The sequence below is a fragment of the Pithys albifrons genome, chromosome 2, assembly GCF_047495875.1.
Source record: "Pithys albifrons albifrons isolate INPA30051 chromosome 2, PitAlb_v1, whole genome shotgun sequence".
NCBI classification, from domain to species: Eukaryota; Metazoa; Chordata; class Aves; order Passeriformes; family Thamnophilidae; genus Pithys; species Pithys albifrons.
Window position 1 is genome coordinate 85,418,784 of NC_092459.1, and position 26,202 is coordinate 85,444,985.

A 26,202-nucleotide genomic window follows, 5' to 3' on the forward strand; every position below is an offset into this window, starting at 1 on the left:
GCAACAGGACAAGGGGGCACGGGCTTAAGCTGTGCCAGGGGAAATTTAAGTTGGAGATCAGAAAAAAATCTTCCACAGAGAGAGTAATCAGGCATTGGAATGGCCTGCCCAGAGAGGTGGGGGATTCCCCATCCCTGGAGGTTTTTAAACTGAGATTGGCCGTGGCATTGAGTGCCATGATCTGGTAAATGGACTGGAGTTGGACCAAGGGTTGGACTTGATGATGTCGGAGTTCATTTCCAACCCAATCGATTCTATAATTCTACGATTCCCCAGCCTGAACACCCCCAGCTCCCTCAGCTGTTCCTCACAGGACTTGTGTTCCAGACCCTTCAGCAGCCTCACTGCCCTTCTCTGTACCCGCTCCAGCACCTCCATGTCCTTCCTGAACTGCGGGCCCAGAACTGGCCACAGCACTCGAGGTGTGGCCTTCAGGCTGAACACCCCCACCTCCGAGTACGATACACGACAGACACACTGTTTTTATACCCAATATATTTACCGAAAAAAAATTACGCGTATGTAGAATTTCACTTCGCAGTGCGCTGTGTATTTTGTTTCCGGGCCGGCTCGGGGCTGCCCCCGGCGCGCCGGCGGGAACGGGCGCGCGGGGATGGCATTACGTCACTGCCGCGCGCCGGCGGCCCGGGGAGGCCCCGCGCCAGGGGCGGGGCGGGGCGGGGGCGGCGCCGATGCCGCGTCCGAGCCGGGAAACGAAAGCGGCGGCGGCGCTCGAGGAGCCGCCTCTGAGGCCGCCTCGCGTTCTGCCGAGCCCACCCAGCCCGCCCCGACCGTCGCTACCGCCTTTGCCGCCGCTCCGGCACAGCGCTGTCCGCGGGCCCCGGCCGTGTGCGGGGCAGCACCCTCGAGGCGCGGCCGCCAGCTGTTACCCGCGCCCTCCCGCCCTCCGCCCGCGGGGCTCCGCGGCTCGGCCTCTGGCGCTGCGGGGCGGGCGGTTCCACCGGCCGAGGGTCAGAGCAGCGCTGCACAGCTGGTGAAGGGTCTGGAGGGTAAGTCCCGTGAGGAGCGAGTGAGGGAGCTGGGGATGTTCAGCCTGGAGAGGAGGAGGGCACGGGCTTAAGCTCTGCCAGGGGAGGTTTAGGTTGGAGATCAGGAAGAAGTTCTTTACGGAGAGAGTGGTCAGACATTGGAGTGGCTGCCCAGGGAGGTGGTGGATTCTCCGACCCTGGAGGTTTTTAAGGTGAGACTGGACGTGACACTGAGTGCCATGATCTAATAAACGGACTGCAGTTGGACCAAGGGTTGGACTTGATTATCTTGGAGGTCTCTTCCAACCCAAATGATTCTTTGAGGAGGCTCAGGTGGATTTTCATCGCTCTACAGCTCCCTGAGAGGAGACTGCAGCCAAGTGGGGGTCGGCATCTTCTCCCAGGCAACAAGCGGCAGAAGAGGATACAGCCTTAGGCTGCACCAGGGTTGGGCATCAGGAGGCTCAGGTTGGGCATCAGGAGGGATTTCTTCACAGAAAGGGTGATTAGAAATTGGAATGGGCTGCCCGGGGAGGTGATGGAGTTACCGTCCCTGGAGGTGTTCAAGGAAAGGCTGGACGTGGCACTCACTGCCATGGCCTGTTTGACGTGGTGGTGGCTCGGACAAGGTTGGACTCGATGATCTCAGGAGTCTTTTCCAGCCTCAAGATCCTGAGGCTGTGCGAGGGGCCGGCTGGGAGCGCCCCGGGGCCCAGCGCTGGTGCTGCTGGGGGGGCTCTCGACGGACTGAGTGGGTGTCCCCAGCTTTGCACTCAACTTTGTCTGGTTGGAAATCTATCAGGAAGGCAGATGCGGTGAGAGACCCTTAGCGGAGTTCGGAGGGTGGGGTCTCGAGAGGGAGCTTGTGGGGGTAAACTGAGAGCATGTTAGCCTAATGAGAGACTCTCAGAAGAAATAGAAAAAGGCCAGTTTGTTAGAGAGAAGCAGGGGGAAAAGCAAAACTTTAAACTGAGGCAAGGGCAGATGAAGTTGAGTTGTCTGTAACAGAACTGTTAGAGGGGAAAAGATTTCCTAGCCATAGCACAGTGATGTTGTGGGATCGTTTTGCAGTCAGAACTGTGGGGATGAACAAAGCTTTTGGCCTTAAGCTGCACTATAGTATGTGTTTGTGGAAATAAGGTAACTGAGGGTTTGAATTGGTGACCTGGGGCACTTTTTCTTGCCCAGTGTTCCCGTGTAGAATAATAAACACCAATAAGGGCTTAATTTTTTGTTTTCAGTATCAGGGAGGTTTTAGTTGGTGTGGCTAAGCATTTCTGACTTTTAATTTTCACCTGCATTCCTGTTACTTGGTTCTTGCCTGCTGCAGGCCTTCCCAGCTGGCTTCTGTTAACTCCATCTTAAGCATTAGTCCTTTCTCTGGGTTTTTGCAAAGTTTATCAGCCACATCCAGAAGGTTGGTATCTTGCCCGTGATTCCTGGTGAAAAACATACCTTCACCCCCCTGCCTCCAACTTGAGCACACATATTCAATAAAGTTCTGTTGTGCAAGTCATATAGGAAAGCTCCTTTGTTAATTAACATTTGCAGAGGTGAGGTCAGAGTTTCAAAGTCTCTTGTGAGAAATTGGTTCTACCTTGCATGGTTTTCATTAGACTGATCTTAGTTGTTTTGGTGTGGTTGAGTAAAATGATTCTCTGATTCAGCAGTAGTAATAATTGACTGCCATTATTTAAGTTATCTAGAGAAATTTGAGAAGCATAATACCAAACAGTCCATGAAATTATCTATACTACCATGCTGCTGCACCTTACAGAAAGTTAATTTGCTTAATGTTTGCCAACTGTAATCATCTTTCAGCATTTCAGCAAAAAAAATGAAGAGAAGGACAGAACCCGAATTTAGCAGCCCCCAAAATAAGCAGAAGAAGAGGATGGAAGATTTGGGATTAACTCTCAGTTCTACTTCAGATGATGAAAATCAGTTTAGTAATCATACTACTCAAGGTAAGGTTGGAGATCTGGTAAATGCTGCTGCAGGGAATATAAATAGTAACTAGGATTTGAATGTACGTCTCCCAAATCCTAATTGATAGCCTGAGCTTCAAGGCATACTCTCTCTTTAGAAAAAAACCAAGTTATTTTATTTCTTCTCACAGCCTTGAATTGGTGTGGGTTTTTTTAAACTTTTTAAAAATCTCGGGTAGACAATTGCGTGGAATTGTGTGGATTCAGACATAGAAAATCAAGTTTGAGGTAGATGACGTGCATCATCCAAAGCTATAAAGATTCTTGTAATACATGAGCACCATTGATCTTTTCAGTCTCAGCAGCTATTTCTGGTTTGGAAACTCTCAGCAAGTGAGGAGTTGTGGGCGTTGTGCCATAAAGAAACATCATACTCATAATTTTGTTTAGCAATTCCTCTGTTTTTATTTTTGAATCTTACACATAGTCTGTTTTTTCTTAAATTATACAAATGTAAGAGAAGTTCAATCCTTTTTAGCTAATTATAATGTTGGGGGTTTTTAACGTGTCTGTGAAGTTAAATAATTCCTTTTTAAATGATACACAGAAAATTATCAACTCTGCTAACAATTTTCTGCATTATCTCAGGGCAACTTTTGTAGTTCAAGATTTCATAGCTGTCCAAAGTAGCATAGAATCATTTCTAGCACTTGGTGAAGAAGGAAGGCTCAAGAGGCAGAGGTTCAATGCAGAGTGTGGCTGTGCTTGCTGTGGATTGCTGCTCCTGTGGTCTACCTCACAGCATTAGGTGTAGTATGACTGATATTAGGCAAATTTCAGCAAGAAACTTGTGCTATTGCTTCATCCTCATAGTGATATTGCCACACGAGAAATGGAAAGATTGGTTGGGTTTTCGGGCCTCCCTGGTCACCCACCTCAGGCAGAGCGATTTGAGTTCATACAGGCCTAGGTTCCTCCCAACTAGATCCAAAGGTGAAAATGGGCGTAGACAAAGCTTCATTGTTTAGTGCCCATGAAAGCTTTGATGCATCAGTGTCAGGTGACAAAAGTTTATTTTGAGTGTATGGTGGTACTTATTACCTTGATTGAACCATTGACTTGATTAAGCTGTGTCCCCAGCCATGGCAGTGGGGAGTGGAACTGGATGATCTTCAAGGTCCCTTCAACCCCTTAACATTCTGCATTTCTTTGAAGTTCTTCCTCACACCTTTGTCAGGCTATTTTTAAAGATTGGTGTAATCTGACCATATTTTTCCCTTGAGTTTGTGTGTATCAGTTAACTCTAGAGGTGAGGAAACATCTCACTTGCTGTAGTGAACTTGTGGGTCCTTGCTACTGAAGTGGGTAGTGAGGGTCAACTTAAGTGTAGTAAGTTTAACTTTCTCTTCTCTGCAGTGTTGGCCCTTTGGTAGATACCCGTGTACTAGCTGCAGATTTTTGGCTAAATTAGGGATGCATTTACACCTGCAGTTAAGTAGGATATGAAGGAGAATTCAGTATGTTTCATCAAGATGTATTTGTCATTATCCTTATGAGAGAATCCCTGTGAACCTTCTCAGTTCCTCAGGATCATTGCAAAGGTCAGGGACACCACAGCACTACTGTGGTTATGCTGTGGCTGCTCTGCTGCTGTGATGGGGTTTGCCCAGACCTTTGTGGGGCCTGGAATGTAGTGGCTCAGAGAGGTTGTGTGTGTCCCTGAGACAAAGGAGCAGATAAGCAGGTGTTGGTTCTACAGAGTATTTTATATTACACCTCTGTGCTTCCCGTAGCACATTTGGGATACTGAAATGTCCTCCAAGTGTGTGTTGAGATGATTTAATGAGTCACACTGTATTCTAATGTGGTAACTGACATGTCTTTCTTCCATTTTATTTTTATTTTCACTCTCACTTTTCTCACTTTGTTGTTTTCAGAGTCTTCCAGTAGCAGCAGTGGGTCTGACAGCGAGAGCGATGAAAAAAGACCAGTTTTCAGCAACGAGTTCAAACAAGACTCTCTTGTGGAGGGCACTTCGTCTCGCTACTCAATGTATAACAGTGTCTCCCAAAAGCTTATGGTGGGTCAAAATACTTTTGGACTGATCTATTATGAACCGATGAGAGCAAAGGGAAAAGACCAGTTTGTTATAGGATAGTTTGATTCTGATCCTCTTCGTAGCAGGGTTCTCTGCATCTTTGAGCCATCTATTAGGAGCAACTGGGGGAGGCTGAGAGAGCTTGGTTTAAGGGGATCTGTTAAAAAAAAAAGTTGATTCATGTTCAGGTCCTAGGAACAGGGAGGTGAATGAGAAGGGATGGGTCTCTGGGTCACACAGCTTGCTGAGCTTGAATAGAAGGTCCTACCATGTATTATTTTGCAATGCTTGAGTTTAAAAATGCCTTGTAAGAAAGGCCATAGCAAACTCTGTGGTTGACATTATTTTTTTTGGTCTTGAAGGCTGGCTGATGTACTCTCGTGGAATTATTACCTTAATTATTAAGATATTTCTTTTCTTTCAAGTCATACCACTCTGCTTTATGTAGGGCTGGATATTTCTCAGAACGGCAGGGAATTGTCAAGGGTAGCGACTGTGACAGCTAAACTTTGAAAGTGATCATCCACCCCTTGATTTCACAGTGTTAATGTGGGAGAAGAAAATGCTTTTAGAAAGTTCTAAAAAAGTGATTGACTGTCTCATGGTAGTGCCAAATCTAGCAACTTGTTCCTAAGTTTGAGGCAATAGCAGACTGTACAGAACGGGAGTCTCTAGAGTCAGGAGTTTGCTTATCTCCTGATGCAAACTTTGTTGCTGTGGTGTTGTGAGTGTCTCATAATCATGAAAGAACAGAGAAACAAAAATGTTGATTTTCAAGGGCAGCGGAAAACATGAGATGTATAGTTGTGTATTACCTGAGATGTAACAGAAAGTTTGACTCATTGAGGACTTAAATGCAGGTCTCCCTTTGTTCTGTGCTGTTGCTGTACTCACAGTCTTTCCATGGTGGTAGACCAGCTTGTACCTGCCTCTGCTGTTAGAAGTTCAGTATTCTGCTAGAAGCTGAGGCGGGCTTGCTGCTGCTAGGGGTAGGAACATTTTTCCAGGAGGTGGAATGCTGCTGACAAGCAGGATCATACCTCTACATAAAAAAACCCTTTCTTGCTGAATTCAAATTTCAGTGGGATCCCAGAGACTGAGAGTTGCTGATTGTGCCTCTCTAGCTATATCCTGTTGCTGTTCACTCAGAATCTGTCTATGTGCATTTTTGGCACTGGGCAGCAGTTTTCTGATTCTCGAGCAAAACTGTCTGTCTTTGAAAAGTTCTCTCCCAAGCCAATTAAGAAATGTGCTTTCAGTTGTCACGGTATAGGAGGTTTTACTACTGAATCTGCGAGGCTTTTGTATGTAAGGCCTCATAAATTTGAATATAAAGATTGATGTCAAGTGTGGTTGAATGATATGGTAGCATTAGGTAAGTGAAATGGTCCTTAATTGCTCGATTTTTTGAAATTCTGTCCTCAGAAAATTCATATAACTGGTTTGGTGGCTGTGACATTTGGTGTACAAAATTCAAGGCCTGATTCAGAGACAGGTTGCAAAGGCAATGGGAAAATGCTGTGTACTTTTGTATAAAACCTGTCAGATGTTCTTGTGTTGTTTTTCCTACAGATTGGTAATAAACAGAATTTTTGTTGCTTCCCACAGGAAGGAGTATATGGATAGCATTCAAAGTGAAACAATCATTAAGTCTTCTATTCACTTACTGTCATGTAGATGCACATTGGAGGATGTGAAATTGACTGGATCCCTGCTTTTTGTTTCTCTTGTTGCTAAAATTTACTAAGTGAAAAGCCTCAAAAACTAGCAGTTAATGAACGTAGTTCTTTTAACCTAAGAGATGGGGATGTGTTTCAGGAACAGTGTCTTGCATTCCTCCTCTGAGCTTTAGGTGAAGTTTTAACTGATGCTTGAAATGCATGTGAGTGTGTATTCACAACAAAAAATAGCACAACATGAACTTTTCCCTGCACCAGCATCTTTTTTTTAATGAAACTTCCATGCTTACTGAGCACTGTGATGAAGGGCTCCAAGCTCCTCACTACTTCTCCCTCTAAGCAGGTTGTTCCCACATTACTGAACCTTTTGTAATTTGCTGTCATCTCAAACATCATTCTTTAAATCTAGTTTTTTTGTGTCCTGCCTCAGTGAACTATTAAGTCCTGAAAGCCAGAACTGAGATTAAAAATGCACCATGTCTTCAAGTCACTTCAGGGTAATGGGCCACTTCCTGTCCTTGACCTCAGTAGTAGCACATAAACTCAAGTTCACTTGTCTTCAGTGTGTTCCCTTTGGTTACTTTATAGGCCAAGATGGGCTTTCGGGAAGGAGAAGGTCTGGGAAAATATGGCCAAGGACGGAAGGATATTGTTGAGGCCTCCAATCAGAAGGGAAGGAGAGGCTTTGGGCTAACCCTCAAAGGATTTGATGGGGAGCTCAATATTGATTGGCAGGATGAGCCAGAGGTAAGTACTTTCTGTTTTGAATCCCATTTATGTTGCTGTGTTCAGCAAGAACTGGGAGAAAGAATGTGTAAAGCAAGGGTGGGGGTTTTTTTGGCAACTGTCTCTTTTCCAGTGTCTCTCTGAACTGTACTTTGAGAGTATTAGACTTCTGCTTTATCTTGGTTGTCAGACTAATTTTTTGTTGGTTTTTTGTTTGGTTGGTTTTGGTTGGGTTTTTGTTTGTTTAGTGTTTTTTGTAGTGGTGAAGGTGTTTGGAGTTTTTTAATTTTAAAAATAATTTTTTTAATTTTAAAAATAAACAAGTAAGACATGTTTTAGTCTAAGAGGAGAAAACTCTGTGGTTGGCCCTAAAATCATGGCATAACCCTTTGTGCTAAGATTGGCAGGCAAACTTTTGGGGAGCAATTAGTTTTTGTATTTTTGTTGTAAAAATATCTTTGGCTCTTTCTGTGACTTGTGGTTGCAGCCTAGTGCTTACGAGAAGGTGGACTGGTGCCCCGAGTGTACCACACAGATCCCAGATGCCCAGGAGCTGAAGGAGTGGATGACTGTGGGGAAGGTATGTTTTTAGATCTTGGTACTTACCAGTCTAAGACAAAGAAGGACTACTCAGTCAGAAACAATTGCCATGTCAAATAGTTGTAGAATAGCCTAGGTTGGGAGTAACCTCTTGAGATTGCTAGTGCAGCTTCCTGCTTAAAGCAGATCCAGCTAGGTCAGGTTGCTGAAGTCCTTGTTTGGTCAAGTTTTGAGTCTCTCCAAGGATGGAAACTTCACAACCTGTTTGAGCATCTGTTTCAGTGTTTGATAACCTGATTGACAAAAGAAAATTTCCATATGGCTAATTGGCATTTTTTATAGAATCGATTGGGTTGGAAAAGACCTTGGAGATCATCAAATCCAACCCTTAGTCCACCTCCAGTCTGTTTACTAGATCATGGCACTCAGTGCCACGTCCAATCTCAGTTTAAAAACCTCCAGGGATGGAGAATCCCCTACCTCTCTGGGCAGGCCATTCCAATGCCTGATTACTCTCTGGAAAGAATTTTTTTCTGCTACCCAACTTAAATTTCCCCTGGCAGAGCTTGAGCCCGTGCCCCCTTGTCCTATTGCTGAGTGCCTGGGAGAAGAGACCAACCCCCACCTGGCTAGAACTTCCCTTCAGGTAGTTCTAGACAGTGCTGAGGTCACCTCTAAGCCTCCTCTTCTCCAGGCTAAACAACCCCAGCTCCCTCAGCCTCTCCCCATGGGACTTATGCTCCAGTCCCTTCACCAGCCTTGTTGCTCTTCTCTGGACCCACTCCAGCACCTCAATATGTGGCTTGTGTCCATTGTTTCTTGTCCTGTTGCTGTACATCTCTTGGAGTCTAGTTAGTCTTTTCTGTTTCCTGCAGCTGGGCATTTGTCCTGTCCATTTGTACAGCAATTCCTACCTCCCTTTCTCTATGCTGAACAAACTTCTCTCAGTCTCTCCTTGTATATCAGGTGCTTCTGCACCCTCATCATCTTGGTGGCCCTTTTGCTGGTTTTGGCCCTTTATGTCTTTCTTGTACTAGGGAGTGCTGAACTGGATGCAGTATTCCACATTTGGCCTTAAGATGCATAAGAGGGGAGAAATAATTCCTCGGCCTGATTGCCACACTTTTGCTAATACAACCTAGTATGTGGCTGGCAGCCTTCTTTCATTACTGATACATTCTGCATTCTGAATTGACTGATACCATGTTTGCTAATTGCTGTCTGTGCTCTTGTCCTGTTCCAGAGGAAGATGATGATTGAAGATGAAACAGAGTTCTGTAATGAAGAGCTTTTACATAATGTCCTGCAGTGCAAGGTGAGTCCCTTTTTTAGAGAAGAATTGAAGTTTTGGGGAAGTAAGTGAAACAAATAATTGAAGAGGATTCAGTAATTAACTTAAGTGATTGGCAAGTACTCAGAACATCCTCTTTCACCTCCATGTCACTGGGATGACTTAAGCATCCTGGCTTTTACTATCAGTTCAGCAACCTGTTTTGATCCTCAGCCTTCTAAGAGATTGTCTTGGTTTAACTCCAGCCAGCAGCTAAGCCCCACGCAGCTGCTCACTCCTTCCCTCACCAGCGGAATCAGGGAGTGAATTGGAAGGGTAAAAGTGAGGAAGAACTTGTGGATTGATATAAAGACAGTTTAATAAGTAAAGCAAAAGCCACTCAATGCAAGGAAGGCAAAACAAGGAATTAATTCACTACTTGCATGGGCAGGAATGTGTTCAACCATCTCTAGGAGAGCAGGGTTCTATCACAAAAAACAGTTACTTGGGAAGGCAAAAGTCATAACTCCAAATGTCCCCCACATCTCCCGCCTTATATACTGAGCATGATGCCGTGTGGTATGGAATATTGTTTGGACAGTTGGGATTAGCTGTTCTGTTTGTGACCCCTCCAAACTCTGCAAAAGTACATCCCCCAGCCTACTTGCTGATGGGGCAGTAGGAGAAGCAGAAAGGCCTTGACACTCTTCAAGCATTGCTCAGCAATAATGAAAACGTCTCTGTAACACTCTTTCCATCAGAAATCCAAAATATGTCTCCATACTACCTACTGTGAAGGAAATTAACTACCCCAGCCAAAACCAGCACAGAGGTGATAGAAAACAGTCTTCATTTCTTAGTCCAACTGAAAGGCTGAAGGCTTGAATAAACTGAGGAAATAAGCTTCTTTCATGTGTTCCATTTTCCCTCCTGGATTTTCATGCCCTTGTAAATTGCAGTAGTGTGTGAGTGTATATGTGTATGTGAAAGAAATACCTTGGATGGGAACTGCTTTTGAGGTTGCTAACCATGTTATCAGACTCTGGAGCGATCAGCACAGAAGTCTTCAGTATCACTAAATTTGCTTAAGAGCTGAGGTGGCTTAGAAGAAGAGTGTGACGGAAAAATACTTCGTATTGGTGAACCAAATCCTGCATAGAGTTTGCTGTCTAAGGAGAGAGAAGCATGAAGATAAGAAGTGCTCATACCTACCTGTCCCTTCAGCCTGTGCCAGGTCCAGCTGAGCTTTGTTTTTGTTTGTGCAGAGCGTTTTTGATGAGCTGGATGGAGAAGAAATGCGTCGAGCCCGAACAAGGTCTAACCCCTATGAGATGATCCGTGGAGCTTTCTTTCTGAACAGGTTTGTAGAATGCCTAATAGTGTAGTCCCTTTCCCTTTTATACCCCCTTTCAGCTGGGGGAGCCAAGGATGAAACTTACAAGGGCTCTATTTATGTGTTCACAGGGCTGCAATGAAGATGGCAAATATGGACCATGTCTTTGACTACATGTTTACAAACCCTAAGGACTACAATGGGGTGAGTGCCTCTGACTTTCAAACAGCAGTGCTTTCTCAGAGAATGTAGAAGGTGGGGAAAAAAGGAGAATCCTTAGGATACTTCCCTGGGTACTGTAGTTTATGGTGTATTTGGTTTGACTGATAGGAGCTGTTACAAGTTGGTAGAATTTCCTGTCTTGCAGGTGCCTTTGATAAAGGAATATGATGCAGAGCTGCTCTACTTTGCTGATGTGTGTGCTGGTCCTGGAGGCTTCTCTGAATATGTCTTGTGGAGGCGGAAGTGGCATGCAAAAGGTTTTGGCATGACCTTGAAAGGACCAAATGATTTTAAACTGGAGGATTTTTATTCTGCTTCCAGTGAGCTCTTTGAACCTTACTATGGTATGTAGTGCATGTATGAATGTTACCTGATGTTTTTGCTTATGCTGCAGCTTCTGCATTACTAGCAGGGCTGGTATTGATAGCAGCATGGGGATCTGGGAGAAGCCTGGGGAACCAGTTACCAAGGTAGAAGGGGGCTGCCATCAGAGAAAGGGGTTGAAATTGGTGAGCTTGCATATCAAGTTATATTTCTGCACTTATCTCCCTTTCCCTGCTAGCTTTATAAACTTATTCATGGGCATTTTTCGTAGTTGTTTGTTTAAAGTCCACATCATATTGTGTTTGGAAATGAGTATTGTGTTCGGAAACGAGTATTGTGTTCCTTTGGAATGATCGGAATTCTTAGTAGAAGGTTACAAATGCACAATGTAAATAATTTTGCTATGTCTGTAATAACACGTTTTTAACAGGTGAGCTGTGCAGTGAGGTTGAATCTTACATTTTTAGTGGGTTCAGCTGTGTGCCATTCCTACTTGGATGAGAATATTATGTTGCCCTGAGGCTAATGTACAAATCATCACTTGAACTTGTTATTGTATGGTTTTATTTTGGCCTGACCACACAATCTGAATAATTTGTATGAATTACAAACCATCTTCAGTGGCAAACAGGAGAATGTGTTTATGCTTATTTGCCTGTCAAGGGTCATTGTAATTTCTGACTAAATGTTGATTGAGTGCAGTAGATCATCTGTACCTACTGATCTTTAGTTTATATTTGCAAACATGTTAGCAATTGTCTCCTTTCTCCCCTTAGGAGAGGGAGGAATTGATGGAGATGGAGACATCACTCGATCAGAGAACATTACGGCTTTCCAGAATTTTGTTTTGGACAACACTGATCACAAGGGAGTGCATTTCTTAATGGCTGATGGGGTTGGTCAATTTCTTTTTCTTCCTGCACTAAGGACCAAAACTCATACCTCAGTCTGCATATAGCAGGGTATTTGACATGTGTGTGTAGCTACAATGTGAAGGTTTGCCATTAAAATTCCTGTTAGCAGTTCTCTTATCATGAAGAAACAGAAATTCTCATGATTTAGCTCTGCAAAATCCTTTTCTTGACCGACAGATTTGTGGAGATACTAATTGTATGCTATGTGCTTTGCAGGGTTTCTCAGTGGAGGGTCAGGAGAACCTGCAAGAAATCCTAAGCAAGCAGCTTATGCTTTGCCAGTTCCTTACAGCGCTGTCTATTGTCCGGACAGGTATGTTTTGTCCATTAATCTCCTTCCTCCTGCTCCAAGGTGTGGCTGGCACTGTGGGAGGTTGCTGTGCAACTTTTATTAACGTGCCTTGAAGTCTCCTCTGCAGTGAGGCTAAGTTGCACAGAATTGAATGTGTATGCATTCAATCCTGAGGTGGGTGTCACAAAGCTAAGAGAACTGGTCGGAAAAATAAGAATTTCGGTGTTTATTTTGCTTTTAATTAAAAGCATGAGGTAAAATACATTAACCTAAACGTCTTAATTTGTTAGGTTTATGTGTCTGTCTTGGGCTAGGATCACTAGTGTTCTTGCCTAACTGGACAGTGTATGTGATTTTTATGGCACTACTGCTTCCTGAATATTCCAGTTGATTGGAACAGAGAGTGGTCTTTATCCAGTTAACCCTTTTCTCTAACCTGTGGCTTTTCTCATGTAAATTTGCCATCTGTGTGATCAAAACAAGATGATGTCTCACTTTGTTTTAGCTGTACCTGTTCAAATGGTGGACATTACACTATATCTGATTTTGATACTTCCTCTCTTCCAGTGAGTTTTGCTAGGCTTTGGCACTAATACAGAAGACAAATGGTAACATAATGACCATTTTTATCTTGTGCCTTATGTGTACAAGTAGCTGAGACAACAGTCTACTTAGCAGTAGTCTCAAATGTGATCTGCTAAAAGGGGCAGCCTTCTTTAACTCTTATCTACCTGGGTACATAATAGTTCTGTAAAATTCCCTGCATTTTGCTTGGGATAATTGGGAATCTTGTTTGAAGGTGAGGGGTAACAGACTCCTTTCTGTCTAGATGGTGAGTTACTCTATATAGTTAACCTCTTTTAGTCTTCTCCTCCAGCCTGAGGTTTCTTGTGCATACCAGAGCTCCTCTTCCCTGGAGGCTTTAGCACACCATGCTGCCATGTCATAGGGCACAGTTTGGGCCTGGAAGGGAAGTGTGTCAATAGAAGTTTTGCTTGAGAGACAACCTACGTACTGATTTGATTCTGGTCAAGTGAATGCTTTTCTCTCTGCTGCAAAGACATGGGGAAGATGTTTCATCAAGCCTTGCTGGCATGTGTTCTAGATGCTGTTTAGTTATACAGAGATGCTGTTTAGTTGTACATAAACACTATTACTACCTCTGTAGAAGATCAAGTTTTTGAGGTATATTTCCTTGTTTCCCTATAATCTACTAGTTTTGGTGTACTTCTCTCTGTTTTCCAGGAGGACATTTTGTCTGCAAAACCTTTGACCTGTTTACTCCATTCAGTGTGGGACTTGTTTATCTGCTGTATTGCTGCTTTGAGAGAGTGTGCATCTTTAAACCTGTGACAAGCCGCCCTGCTAACTCGGAGAGGTGAGATTCTTGAGCATAAGGGACTACTAAAGAAAACCTGTCCTCTAAATACAGTGATTGATTGATTTGGGTAAACCTAGTGGAAATTTTGTGACCTGCTTCAATTGGCAGCTGCCTTGCAGAAGGAAGCATTTTAAATGTTTCGCACATTCTGACAAGGTAAAGATGGTGTTTGCCAAATTGCCCTTATGGGAAGAAAGCTGTGATACTAGATTCATAATAAATTCTGTTTTATGTGAAACAACTGTGATTTCAGTGAAGCCAGAGCATATATGAGAGGCTGGATGTGAGCTGAAAATGTGTGCTCGCAGACCAGAAAGCCAGTGGTATCCTGGGCTGCATCGAAGGCAATGTGGCCAGCAGGTCAAGGGAAGTGATTCTGCTCCTCTACTCTGCTCTTGTAAGACCCCAGCTGGAGCACTGCATCCATATCTGGGATCTCCAGCACAAGAACGACCTGGACCTGTTAGAGCGAGTTCAGATGAGGAACACCAAGATTATTACAAAGGAAAGGCTGAGAGAATTGTGATTGTTCAGCCTGGAAAAGAGATGGCTTAGGGACCTAACTGAGGCCTTCCAATACTTCAAGGGAGTCTACAAGAAAGATTGAGAGGGACTTTCTACAAGGACATGTAGTGATAGGACAAGGGTGAATGGATTCAAACTAAAAGAGTAGGTTTAGGTTAGATATTAGAAGGCAGCTCTTTGCTGTGGGGGTGGTAAGGCACTGAAACAGGTTGCCCAGAGAAATTGTGGATTACTGTTCCCTGGAAGGTGCTCAAGGCTTGGCTGGGTGGGACTTTAAGTAACCTGGTCTAGTGAAAGGTGTCCCTACCCATGGCACGGGTTCCAACTAGAAGATCTTTAAGGTCCCTTGCAACCCAAACCATTCTATAATTCTATTATATTATATCTATTTTTCATTGTACCTGTGAAGTTTAGCAGAATTGATTTACTACTTGAGAGACATCTGCAGGAATTTGTCATAGGGTTGCCTTTCTCAGTATTTCCAGTGCATAGAAAATGTATAATGACTTTGGGATAGGTGAAATTGCACCTTCCTAGGGATATCTGGGAGAAAAGAATTCCTGGGATTTGGGAAACTGTCCTTTTAATGGGAGTGTGGCAGAAAAGTTGACTGTTTAGAAGAACTGAACCCACATGATCTTGCTTTGCTGTGCAGATACGTGATATGCAAAGGGTTGAAGTCGGGGATTGATGATGTGCGGAACTACCTCTTCTCAGTGAACATCAGACTCAACCAGCTGCGCAACTCTGATGTGGATGTGAATCTTATTGTCCCGCTGAACGTGATCAAAGACAACCAGGATTTCTACAATTACATTGTCCAGTCCAATGAAAAGTGAGTGCTGGTGGGCGATGAGGGCTGCTGGCTGTGGGCAGATTAACCAGCATGGCTTGCAGTTGTAGTTTCTTGCACTCATGGAGATACTTGTTGATGCTGCCACACTGCTCTGCTTGTTCTCTCTGAGAGGCTGAGCAGAGCAGAGGGACTCTGCAGATAGAAATGCTGTGTTAATGTTAGTGACTGTTTGATCTCTGAGTACTCTGTAGAAAAGAAGGGAGAGTACTGCCTAATTCATTCCACGTGTCAGTTTGAATCATGTTGTCAAAGATCCCTCACTGCTCTGAGGATCAGACTGGCTTCCTGCTGTTGTCCCAGCACTCTTGTTTTGAGTAGTAGAACAATCTTTGTGGTGACTTATTTGCTTCCTGACTGAAACTTTTCTTCTCTTTTAGCCACTGCAAAGTTCAGATAAAGGCACTAGCCAAAATTCGTGCTTTTGTTCAAGACACGTGAGTATATTCCTCTGGTTTTTTCTGAGAACTGAATTAATCTGCTATAAATTAATTGTTTGACCCTTCTTTAATATACTCTGGATTTGAGCTGGTACTTGTCTTGGCCTTTGGAGCCAGAGAAGTGAATAGTGCTTTTAGGTAGCTCAGTTTGTATCTCTGCCTGAGTTATTTGCAGAAATGTGTGGGTGGCTGGAGGAGTCCTCAAAACTGATGATCTGTTATCCCTGTTGTTGAGAAGGCTTCCATGCGTTGCATGATTTCCAGTTACCATAAGTGAGCTTTCTTCTCAGCAGGAATGTAAGCAGAAAAGTAACTCCCAGCTAGTATGTTCAATTCAACAGTAACCATCTAAGTTGAGTGTGGTTCATAGCTGTTCATTTTCTGGGGGCAATTGAAAGTATCTAAGTTACATACCTAGAATTACCTAAAGCTTATGATGTTAATTTCTTGCATAAAACTAAAGCCCTTGCAGTGTTTCCCTACCATGACTTTCCTGTTCAGGTGTTATTCAGAGATAATATATGGTAGAAAGTTGAGTGAGTTTGGTAATTAGGAATTATCTAAGCATTAGTCCTAACATTGACACTGTTTTTTGTGTGGCCTTCAGCAAGTTTTCACTGCTATTCTTAAGTAGGGCTATGTACCCAGCTCTTGGAGATTAGCATAAGTTCATACTAATACATAACTTTTTGAAAATATTTATACCGAGTGGTACTTCCATGAAACAAAGTCGTGCCTGCTAATCAGTAGTGCAGGCCATGAAACAAAGCTAAAAACAGAGAGTGGAGTTGGGTGGAGTGTGGAGAGGGCAGGCAGCATCCTCTTTTGTACAATCTGTTGTGAAGCAATGTCTGTTTGTCATTCCCAAGCCAGAGGCTGGAAGATCCAAATTCTATAGGGCTGGGATGTGTGATGCTGCAAGATCAAGGAGGTTGTCACTGTGTTGACAGTCTGCTGTCTTTCTTTAGAACGCTGATTGAGCCACGGCAGGCTGAAATCCGAAAGGAGTGTCTCCAGCTATGGGGGGTAAGTAAGCTGTCAGGCAGGGCACTTGTGCAAGTGTCCTTACTGTGGTGAAATAAGAGTGGAGCTGCGGTACAGACAGGACTTTTTAGCCAGAGGTTTAATATAGTGTCTTGTGTGAAAGTCAGAGACCATTTCAAGCTGTTTATATAATCAAACAGGATGTCCCTGATTTATTATGTATTGCTTAACTGAGCAGGCTTCTTTGCTGCAGTTCAGAATATTTCATTGTACACAGAGTGAACTCAGCACCGAGTCTCAAGCAGCAGAGCTTTCCAAAAGGTCTTGTTCTATGAATCTGCAGTTTCTCTTTCCTGCAGTGTGGCCACAGATATGGCAGCCAGTTTTACAGGCTAATTGTGTGTCTTCAATGAAAGAGTATTTCATCAGAACATGGATGAAATCAAAGGTTCAGGCTATATCTTTCTGAAGTTGCCTGTTGGTTTCTGTGAGATATATGTCTACATCAAATTTGCAAGACATGAGACCTTTTATATGCCACATGACATCTCTTCGTCAACTGGAATCCCAAGAGCAGGAGTTTTGGGGGTTGGATGTTCTGTCATGTACTGAAACAAGAAATGTTCCTATGAATGTGCCAAAGAAAAACACTATCAATTGTTTGGATTTATTTTCAGATTCCTGATCAGGCTCGTGTTGCTCCTTCATCTTCAGATCCCAAGTCCAAGTTTTTTGAGCTGATCCAGGTGAGACCTTGTCCATAAGCTTGTTCTGAGTCCTTTCATACAAATCTAACTTTTTTCCCCTTGGAATTTAGAAATGAAGAACATAATGCTGGATTATCATTTTATTGTGTTTACCTACCTGTTGATGTATTGTGTCTAAGTTGCCTTTTTCATACTTCGTTCTTTAGGGCACAGACATTGATACCTTCAGTTACAAACCCACTCCTCTGAATTCCAGCACACTGGAGAAAATTCGCCAAGTGTTAGATTACCGGTGTATGGTGTCTGGAAGTGAGCAGAAATTCCTCTTGGGGTTAGGGGTAAGTGCTAAGGACAGTCTGGGAATTTTGCTTGTTCATTTCAATGCTACTCGTCTGCCTTGCAGCTTCATCCCGTCATTTCCTGTTCTCAGATGCCTAAAAGGATCCCATCAGCAGTCCCTGAGACTGCTAGTTATTTTATGTTTCTTTCTCCTGGCATCTCTGCTTTTCACACTAATTAACCCTGGGTTTGGATTCTCAGCCTACACAGAGACCTGCACTCCCGCTACTATCTCTAATTATCTTCACTGTTCTTTTAAAGGTGTTCTATTTCTGGTTCTCTACGCAGGTATGAAAAATGACTGGCAGATTAGAATCAGTGTTTTTGTTCCTTTGCTGTAGAGATTAAAGTTCTTCCTTAAAACTTCTGACAAAGAAACTGCCTGTGACTGCTAGAACAAAAAGATTCTCTGAGGGCTACTCTACATTTAGAGGTCTGTCCTCCACCCCTGCCCCCATGAAGCTTTGGCTGAATCTGACTCTGCCTTCTACACACAGAAATCACAGATCTACACCTGGGGTGGTCGCCAGTCAGATCGCTGGACAAAGCTGGATTTGAAAACTGAGCTGCCGCGAGATACTCTTCTCTCTGTGGAGATTGTTCATGAGCTGAAAGGAGAGGTAGGAGACCCCACTCTTGCTTACCAAGTGGCTGCAAATAAAAGAAGCAGTTTTGTCTATCTTTGTAAGATAGTGCAGAATAAGTGTCCTGTCTGTGCCAGCTCCACAGTTTTGTAAGGTATATGATCTTTAGAGTAACTGTTTGGATTAAGTTTCTTCTTTCTGTCCAGAGATATGAACTTTTAACATTGTTTTGAAAACACTTTGGACCTGACATGTTCCTGATCTTTGTGGAGCAGCAGATGATATTGCCAGCATGACTTCATGTGTCTGTGGCTCTTTGGGTACATAACTGCTCAGTAGTGATTGCAGGCTGTGGGGTAAAGATTCTTGTGGTATATTCAGTGTAAGGTGAAAAATCCTGGGTGGCCTGGGAGTTTGCCTGTCATCTGGTACCTCAGATGAGGATGCTGTAGTGCACTGGACTTTATGCTGTGGTACCTGGTAAGGCACAGAGAGCTGCCGATGGCAGCTGTGGTCCCACCCTCTCTCCTGCCACTGAGAGAGAACTGGGTATTTGAGATAGACCAGTTTGTGAAGCATGGCATGTTACTGTATAATGGGCAGCAGGGAATTTGTGCGCTTCTAATATCTGGAAAGGCACTTTTTTGCTAGATAAGAGTGATGTCCTCTCAAAAAAATGGGCTATGAATCAAAGCTGAAATATCAACAGTTTGAGTAGTAAATCTCTGTATTGCCCTCCTTAGGGGAAAGCCCAGCGAAAAATCAGCGCTATCCACATCCTTGATGTCTTGGTGCTGAATGGCAATGATGTTCGAACACAGCATTTCAACCAGAGGTATGTGGGGTCTGGAGAAGCTTTTTTCTTGTACGTGAGTAGGAGTGACTGGGAAACAGTGTTCACCCAAAAAGCAGAATGCTCAGCACAGGGAGGCAAGTACATTCATCTGAAACAGTGCTGTAAAGATGAACTGTGAATGAAGCTGCTCTGAAGTGAAGTGTGTATAGCCTTTTCCAACTATATCCTCTCTGTGTATGAGGGCAGGTGTAGCTTCTTCCTTAGACTGGGATGCGTCAGGCATAGCTGGGGAAAAAAAGCATTCTAGGAATGTAAATGAGTGTAGCTGATAACTGACTGAGGGAGAAGGAACAAGCCTCTGTGTTTCCTTCATCAGGTACATGATGTTTCCATTAGTCCTACTATCCTGCTGGTGTATCAATGCATTCAACAGCGTGTGGGCCTGTAGTGTAACCCATGGAGACTTGTTTCTAATGGAAAATAGCTAGTTATCACTGGGCCCTGAATTGGGAGAGTGGGGTGAAAAAAGTCTTACTGAGGCCCATTTGGATAGCAGTGGAGGCAGTCTGCATGTACAGAAGTGTCAAATCAGTTATTGTGCTGAAGCCATTACCTACCCACTGTGCCAAAGATCTCATTAAATTGCTGGGTTCTCTTGCCATTTTCATTCAGGATTCGGCTGGCAGAGAAGTTTGTTAAAGCTGTTTCTAAACCTAGCCGACCAGACATGAACCCCATCCGGTGAGTGATGACTCCTTCCCTCAGCCTGGCATGCTTTGGTGCAATTTGTTGGAGGATGACGATAAGGAGCTGAAGGGGAGCTGTATTTCAGGCTGAGATTCGTAATTCTGTTATATTCTTTAGAAAGAGGCTAAAAGCTCTTTAAATATCTAAGGTAAATTATGTTAGAGGAGACGTTGTGCCATCCTTTCAAATGTCAAAGTCACATTTTCCTTATAGGTGGATTGGCTGGTGCTGATTTCTGATATGTGCAATGGTAGGTCTAGCACCCAGTCAGCTTAGCTTTTGCAGAGAATGCTATGTCCTTGTCTGCCCTGAAGGGTCAGCAGCAGTACAGTGGTGCTGACTGTTAGCAGATGAAGTACTGACCAGCATTTATGAGGACAAGGCTTTAGTTACAACTCCAAGAAAGTTCCTGACAAAGGACTTCGGCTTTGATTGTCTGGTGACCTTACATTTCATTAATTCTGCTGCGGTAGAGCATGAGAGCATTACTGTGCTGGGCATCAGATAGGTAATATGGACAAAACAGCTTCTCCTTCAGAAGCTAGAAGGGCAACAATATTATGAAAGGATCTGGAGGAAGGAAAAGAGGATGTTTTCCTTGGTGGCTTAATAAAAGATAATGAATAGGATCTCGGACTCAAGACAGAGAGACGTAGTAATTGGAGGAGCTCAAAGTGTTGGGGAGGGCTGAGGGTGAAGTGAGAAGGAGAACTGTGGAAATGGATTGTAGAGGGGTCCTTTGCTGCTCTTGTAGAAAGGTGTTAAAAGTATTCCAACTATGCTCTTGAAGCCTGATGCTTGTAGCAGTATATGGGAAATGCATGATTGGGTTGTCAGATCAGAGGCAGTGCTTTTGAATCTTAATGATTGTTTTTCTCTGTTTCAGAAGAACAAAACCAGTTTGATATAATGACAGAATGATGACTCAAAATCATCTTTGCTGATTTAAAAAAAAAACCAAACCCCATGTTTTTTACCTCAGGGTAACTAATGAGTTTGTGGCATCCCTGAGGATAATAACAGTGAAGATCAGGTGGTTTAATTTTACTGTAAGGCCAGCATGCTGAGGCCACAACATGCCTGGGACTGATCTTGGTGAATTTATGTGATGGGAAAAGAAAAGCACCTGACTTTCACTGTTTTCACTCTTCTGTATACTCAACCTGAGGTAAAAATGCACAGCTTCCTTGGCAGCAAAGGACGCTCGTATGCTCCTTCCAGCAACCCAACCATGAGCATGCAGGTGTCAGGTCTTCTCAAGCCAGAAAAAATTAGGCACTGAAGCATAAGATTGAGGAGAAGGGTGAACCTCAGTCATGCCTGACTACCTCATGCTGTACAAAATCAAGCATTTGGCTGCTCCCTGTAGCCGGAACAGGAAAAAAAGGCCGGTTAAAACTTTTTTTAAATTATACTTTTGTCTCTTCCTCCCAGTGTGAAGGAAGTGTACAGATTGGAGGAAATGGAGAAGATTTTTGTGAGGTAAGTGATTGGTGCAAATGAAACATAATGGCTCATTGAGGTTATCAGCCACTGGTGCACAGAAATTGAAGGTATGTGCTGATCTGTGCTACAGGAGTCCTGCAGAAAGAGCTGTTAGAGCTCACTGAGCTGGTGGATGCTGTTTCTGAGATGCTGCTGACTCAAGAGCATCATTCAGCTACGTTCTATATAGATGTGACCAGTGCACTTTAGAACAGTTGGAGTAGCAACAGTGCTGGAGTTTGTGTGCACCAGTATCAGTGAATTATCACTGGCTTGAAAGATCAAGAATTCATACCTGAAATAGGAAGCTCATTTGGATTAATGATCATAGATCATCAAATTCTTCATCTCACATTCAATGTGCAGCCTGATCTAGGCAGGTTTGGCTGGTTTCTCTAGCCCTGTGTGGGAAGGCAAGAGACTGAATTCTCCAGTGTGGGATGATTTGGTCCTGTCATGTGCAGTGCTGATGGTTCATACTATGGCACTCTGTAGAGTGTGCAGGTGGTGCATTGTATGCAAGAGAGTGGTAAAGGAAGAAACAGGCAACCTCTATCACTGCTTTCTCTCAACATTTAGGTTAGAGATGAAAGTCATCAAGAGTTCAGGGGGAATGCCCCGGCTGTCCTACACTGGACGAGATGACCGGCACTTTGTGCCCACAGGACTCTACATCGTACGGACTATGAATGGTAGGAAGAGAGAGTGTCCTCACTCTTACTCAACTTTTGTCTCCAAATAAAAAGTATTGACCAGGCTCACTCCTTTTGTAACTTGGCAGAAAACTAATGGGAGTATTCCAATGGCTAGAGATTAACTGTTTCCGTGTAGCGACTGGATTTGTATAAGGGTTTGGGGTATTTATGTGATAGGTTTTTCTGTTGTGCATTGATTAGATATTATGTGGGTAATTCCATTTATTTACATGATTTATTATTTTTAATGGGATAATTTTTCATCAAGATGTTTGTCAGAGTAGTGGTACAGGGAAATACTCGATTTGGAATGTCAAATTTGAAATGCAGGGAGAAGGGATTTTTCTCAGTGAATAGAGAACAGCTTGGGAAACAGGACACCTCAGAGGAGGAAAGGAAAAAGGAGCAACAGAAGGATTGCAATCATTCTTATAGATTTCACCTCCTTGCTTGCACTGTATGTGAATTTATACTGTGCTATTCCACCCCTTTCTATTTTCTGTCTGATTCTTGTAACTTTTTCTAGATCCCTGGACAATGGCATATAGCAAAAACTTCAAGAGGAAATTCTTCTTCAACAAGATGACCAATGTAGCAACATACAGCCTCCCTTCTGAAGCCATTGCACCATTTCAGTGAGTACAAGCCAGAGCTGAGGCTATGGAAGGAAAGCTGAGTCCCTGTGTGTGTGTGCCTGGGTATAAGGGAGGGAGTTCAGGAGTGCTGTGTTCTTGCAGTCGTTTGCAGTGCAAGTGCAGCTTGGTCACCAGCAGGGTGTGCTGCAGGAGCTGGCACCTTCTCAGGAAACTGCTGATCGGGAATCCTGGATTTTGCAATTAATGGCATGAATAACAAACATCTCACAATTTTGTTTGCCTCTGTCTGCAGCAGAGTACAAGTTGCTGAGCCTCCTGCACACAGAGAAGTAGAAACCGAGCCCAGCAACTGCACTGTGCTGCATCTTTGTATTTTAACTTGCTTGGTTGGAAGTTGGTAATTCAAAAGCAAATCCCAGTTCATTTAGCCCAGGCTCTAGAATAAGCTGTGGGAGGCTGGGAGCTTTTTTAAGATGGGAGAGAGAAAAGGAGCAGCTCCTTGGGAAAGGATGGAGTGGTTTGTCATGGGACAATCATTCACACTGTGGTTACTGAACCCCATCTGTATTTTCTGAGTACTATGCTAAGGCCCTTCCTTAAGTATGACAAATCCTGAGTCTGTGACACCTCATGGCTCATGAGCATGCCCTGCCCTCAGTGTCAAGCGATACTCTCTACCACCATCACCCAAGACTGTGCCTCTGAGTGGGAGCTTGGTATGAAATAGGACTCCTGATTTTCTCCCTTTGAATCTCTCTACCAACCTTACAGCAGTGCCTTCAAGAATCTTGAAGCTTTCAGTAGTGGGGTGGATGGAAGAAGAGGCTTGAAAAGCAGAGGCACATGATGATGCCTTTTTCCTCTATGTGTCGGGGTGGGGTTGGTTCTGCTTTTGTACTTGAAATAGACCCGCATGAACCTGCAGGAATAGCTGAGGAGGTGGAGGGTGGGCTTGTGTGGGGACTCTGGGAGGGATGTGTTGTGTTTGTGTTGTGGTTAACTGAGTACTAATGCCTATAATTAGACATTGACATGTGCTCTTGTCGCTGTGCTAGTACTGCTTTGTTAGAACAGATGCACTAAATAAGCTATGAATATTAAGTGTCAGTAATTGTACAAATCTAAGGGCTGCTGTGTAGGCACTAATTAGCAGCTCTGATTTCATTATAGCTGGGACTATGTTGATGCAGCGAGGGTGGGCCTTGCTTGATGGATGGAGTGGGAGATGGCTGTAGGACTAGAACTGTCAGCAGCCAAGCTAAGCTTGTTTATTTCACACGAGGGGAAAGAGGGGATGATCCTGTGTGCTTTTGTACAGTGGGAACTGCTATTTGTTTGCAAAGCTCTATAGGACAGCTATTAGTGACTACAGTAGGTTTGTGGTGACTGATTAGGTTGCTGCTCCTGGAAGACCTTCTAAATTCTTCATAAGGCCTTTTCATTGCCTGCAATGACAGTTTCATCCTCTGAGAAACTTGGGGTGGGGGCGTGTAGGGTTTTTTTCCCTAATAACTGGCCCCTTCCAGCAAATACTGAACTGAATTTGACTGAAGCTAGAATTTAAGAGTTTTGTTTCTATGAAGTCTCTTAGGCTTGGCAGTTGCTGTACTTTGGGAGCTGTAGAGTGTGTAAGGTGAGTGAATGTGCCAGTCTTTTCTAAGGCACCTGTTTTAAGACTCTGTGTGGCCCCTATTGCAAGGGCAGCCATCTCTGGCTAGGATCAAAGTGTTTTCCTTTCCCTCCCCTGCCAAACTAATCTTGCTCTGCTTTCTGCCCACAGCATCTGCCATTACAGCCGCCTCTTCTGGGAGTGGGGGGAAGGTGTCAAAGTGCACGACTCTCAGAAAAGACAAGATCCAGAGAAGCTATCAAAGGAGACTGTCCTGTCTTTCATCCAAGCACACTACCCCTAACCCTGCTCCCTTGAGGGTGCAGGGAGGGTCTGAGCCCAGCTTGGATTCTTCAGGGACTGATGCGACTGGGGACACTCCACAACTTCTGTCCTGGTCTTCTCCAGAGTTGATTTCCTGGAGTTGATTGAACCAGGGGTGGTACGCAGAAGGCATAGGATGAGGCTCTACCTTGGCAGTGTATATAAGAGTACAGCCCAGGTGGCACCTGCTGCTGGAGTACCCATGGTGACTCCTGGAGCCAAGGCCTAATGCCCTTATGTCCTGCCCAAATGCATGCATTAGGCCAAGGGGCTGGCAGCTTTCTTTGCTCCTACTCAAATGTTCAGCAAGGTTTGTGGAGCTCTGTGTGTGCCAGAACTTTCCAGGCTTGTGCTTCTCTGGCAATATGGGAAGGAGCAGAGATGTTTTGATGGCAGAGCTGGGCAACTGGACGTTGAAGCAGCCCTGCATTGTTCCTGGCAGCTCTCCGTCCCCTTGGCTTGTCAAAGGCATACACTACCCAGTGGAGGGTGTTAACATCATTGGGAACACTAGCTGCAGGACACGTTATGTATACTTGGTGGTGTCTCCAACACTCTGTTGATCAAGGCACTCAGCTGGCCACTGGGAATTCTAATGTGATGGCATCCTGTTGGACAAACACCAATGCAGGTGATCAGTAAAGTTCCTGGCACAGATTTGATGTGCTCAGTGCCAGGGCTTTCTCAGACCTCTAGAGGCTGCTGTGACAAGGATTTCCCCTCTCCAGGTTAGTGACTGATCAGGCCAGCAGTCTGGGGTTAATTTGCAAACATGCTATGGTTGGTGTACCTGCCTCATGGTACTGCAGAGACCAAGGAGCTTTGATTGTTGGTACTCGATGCTATTACCCAAATCTTCAGGGAGGAAAGTGGATGTGGGAGGGAAGACAGTGGAAGGCTAAGATGCTGGAGTCTTTGGAATAAATTATGGGGCTGTCTGTCCTAATTAAAAAGATCCAGGGCTTCAGTGAAAAAAGAGATCTTGACTATGACCATGTTGGTTAATTGGAAGAAATCTTGTCTCCTGACTAACCCCTGGCAACGTAACCAGACTTTCCTTTTTAAATGTCAAAGTGACTTTGAAACCCTTTGTATCTCATTTGACCCTGGAAGTGCAGCTGGGTGAAGGCACAGAGCAATGGAACTCTCAGCATGGTATTTTTGTGTGTCCAGACTTTCCACGCACTTCAGTGCCAAGCTCAAAAGTTGCTTTCTGTTGCATGTTTTACCTTCACTTCTAGCTTCCACAGCACTTTGCCAGGTCTTCCACATAAATCAGAAGATAACACATAGTTGAATGCTTTTGACCAAGCAGCAAAATTACCCTTTTTGTTTGTGTGTTCTTATTTAGAAACACAGATTGGCAGTAGGGAGGAAACTGATTTAGGGGTTGTCTGAAGTGTGCCTTAAGGAAAGCTATAGTTCTAGAATCTATAGCAATTGTTTAGATAGTTGGGTTTTTTCCTCCACACCCATACATGATTTGAACAAGCTTATGCAGGAAAACATAGGAATTTTCACCTGAACACAGGTAGATGAAAGCAGTTAAGGACTGCACACTGTTAATGCATTCTCTTGCTGACCTGTAGACCCCCTCTGCTCTCATGCATCAGTCAAACATATATGAAACAAGTGGTCCTGCCCCAAAAAGAAGAAGAAGATGTGTGTCACTTGGTACCTTTGTGTTGGCACAAGCACTTCCATGAGGGATGAGGAGGAATCTCTCCCCGTGGGCAATAAAAGTACCTCCAACTGTGTGGTGTCCAGGCCTGTGTACAGTCGGCCTTCTAAACCCACCAGTAATTGTGTTCTGGCACTTCTG

The 26,202-nt window shown here is 44.0% G+C and overlaps 1 protein-coding gene across 2 annotated transcripts; it reads left to right on the plus strand.

The window, feature by feature from the left end:
* The first annotated feature begins 679 nt into the window (after positions 1-679).
* CMTR1 (cap methyltransferase 1) lies at positions 680-25,075 on the plus strand. 2 transcript variants are annotated; one of them, XM_071576624.1, is made up of 24 exons: positions 680-1,010; positions 2,811-2,956; positions 4,855-4,997; positions 7,283-7,441; positions 7,908-8,000; positions 9,204-9,275; positions 10,496-10,590; positions 10,695-10,767; positions 10,931-11,129; positions 11,886-12,004; positions 12,240-12,336; positions 13,561-13,693; positions 14,877-15,056; positions 15,455-15,511; positions 16,483-16,540; positions 17,176-17,244; positions 17,412-17,543; positions 18,042-18,164; positions 18,872-18,963; positions 19,597-19,665; positions 21,106-21,153; positions 21,736-21,848; positions 22,378-22,486; positions 24,228-25,075. In XM_071576624.1, exons 2-24 carry the CDS (start codon positions 2,827-2,829, stop codon positions 24,358-24,360), a joined length of 2,496 nt encoding a protein of 831 aa, XP_071432725.1. In that variant the 5' UTR covers positions 680-1,010; positions 2,811-2,826; the 3' UTR covers positions 24,361-25,075. The 2 variants fall into 2 exon arrangements, with proteins under 2 accessions (XP_071432725.1, XP_071432716.1); XM_071576615.1 differs by lacking the exon at positions 680-1,010 and having other exon boundaries at positions 2,805-2,956.
* The last annotated feature ends 1,127 nt before the right edge of the window (positions 25,076-26,202 follow it).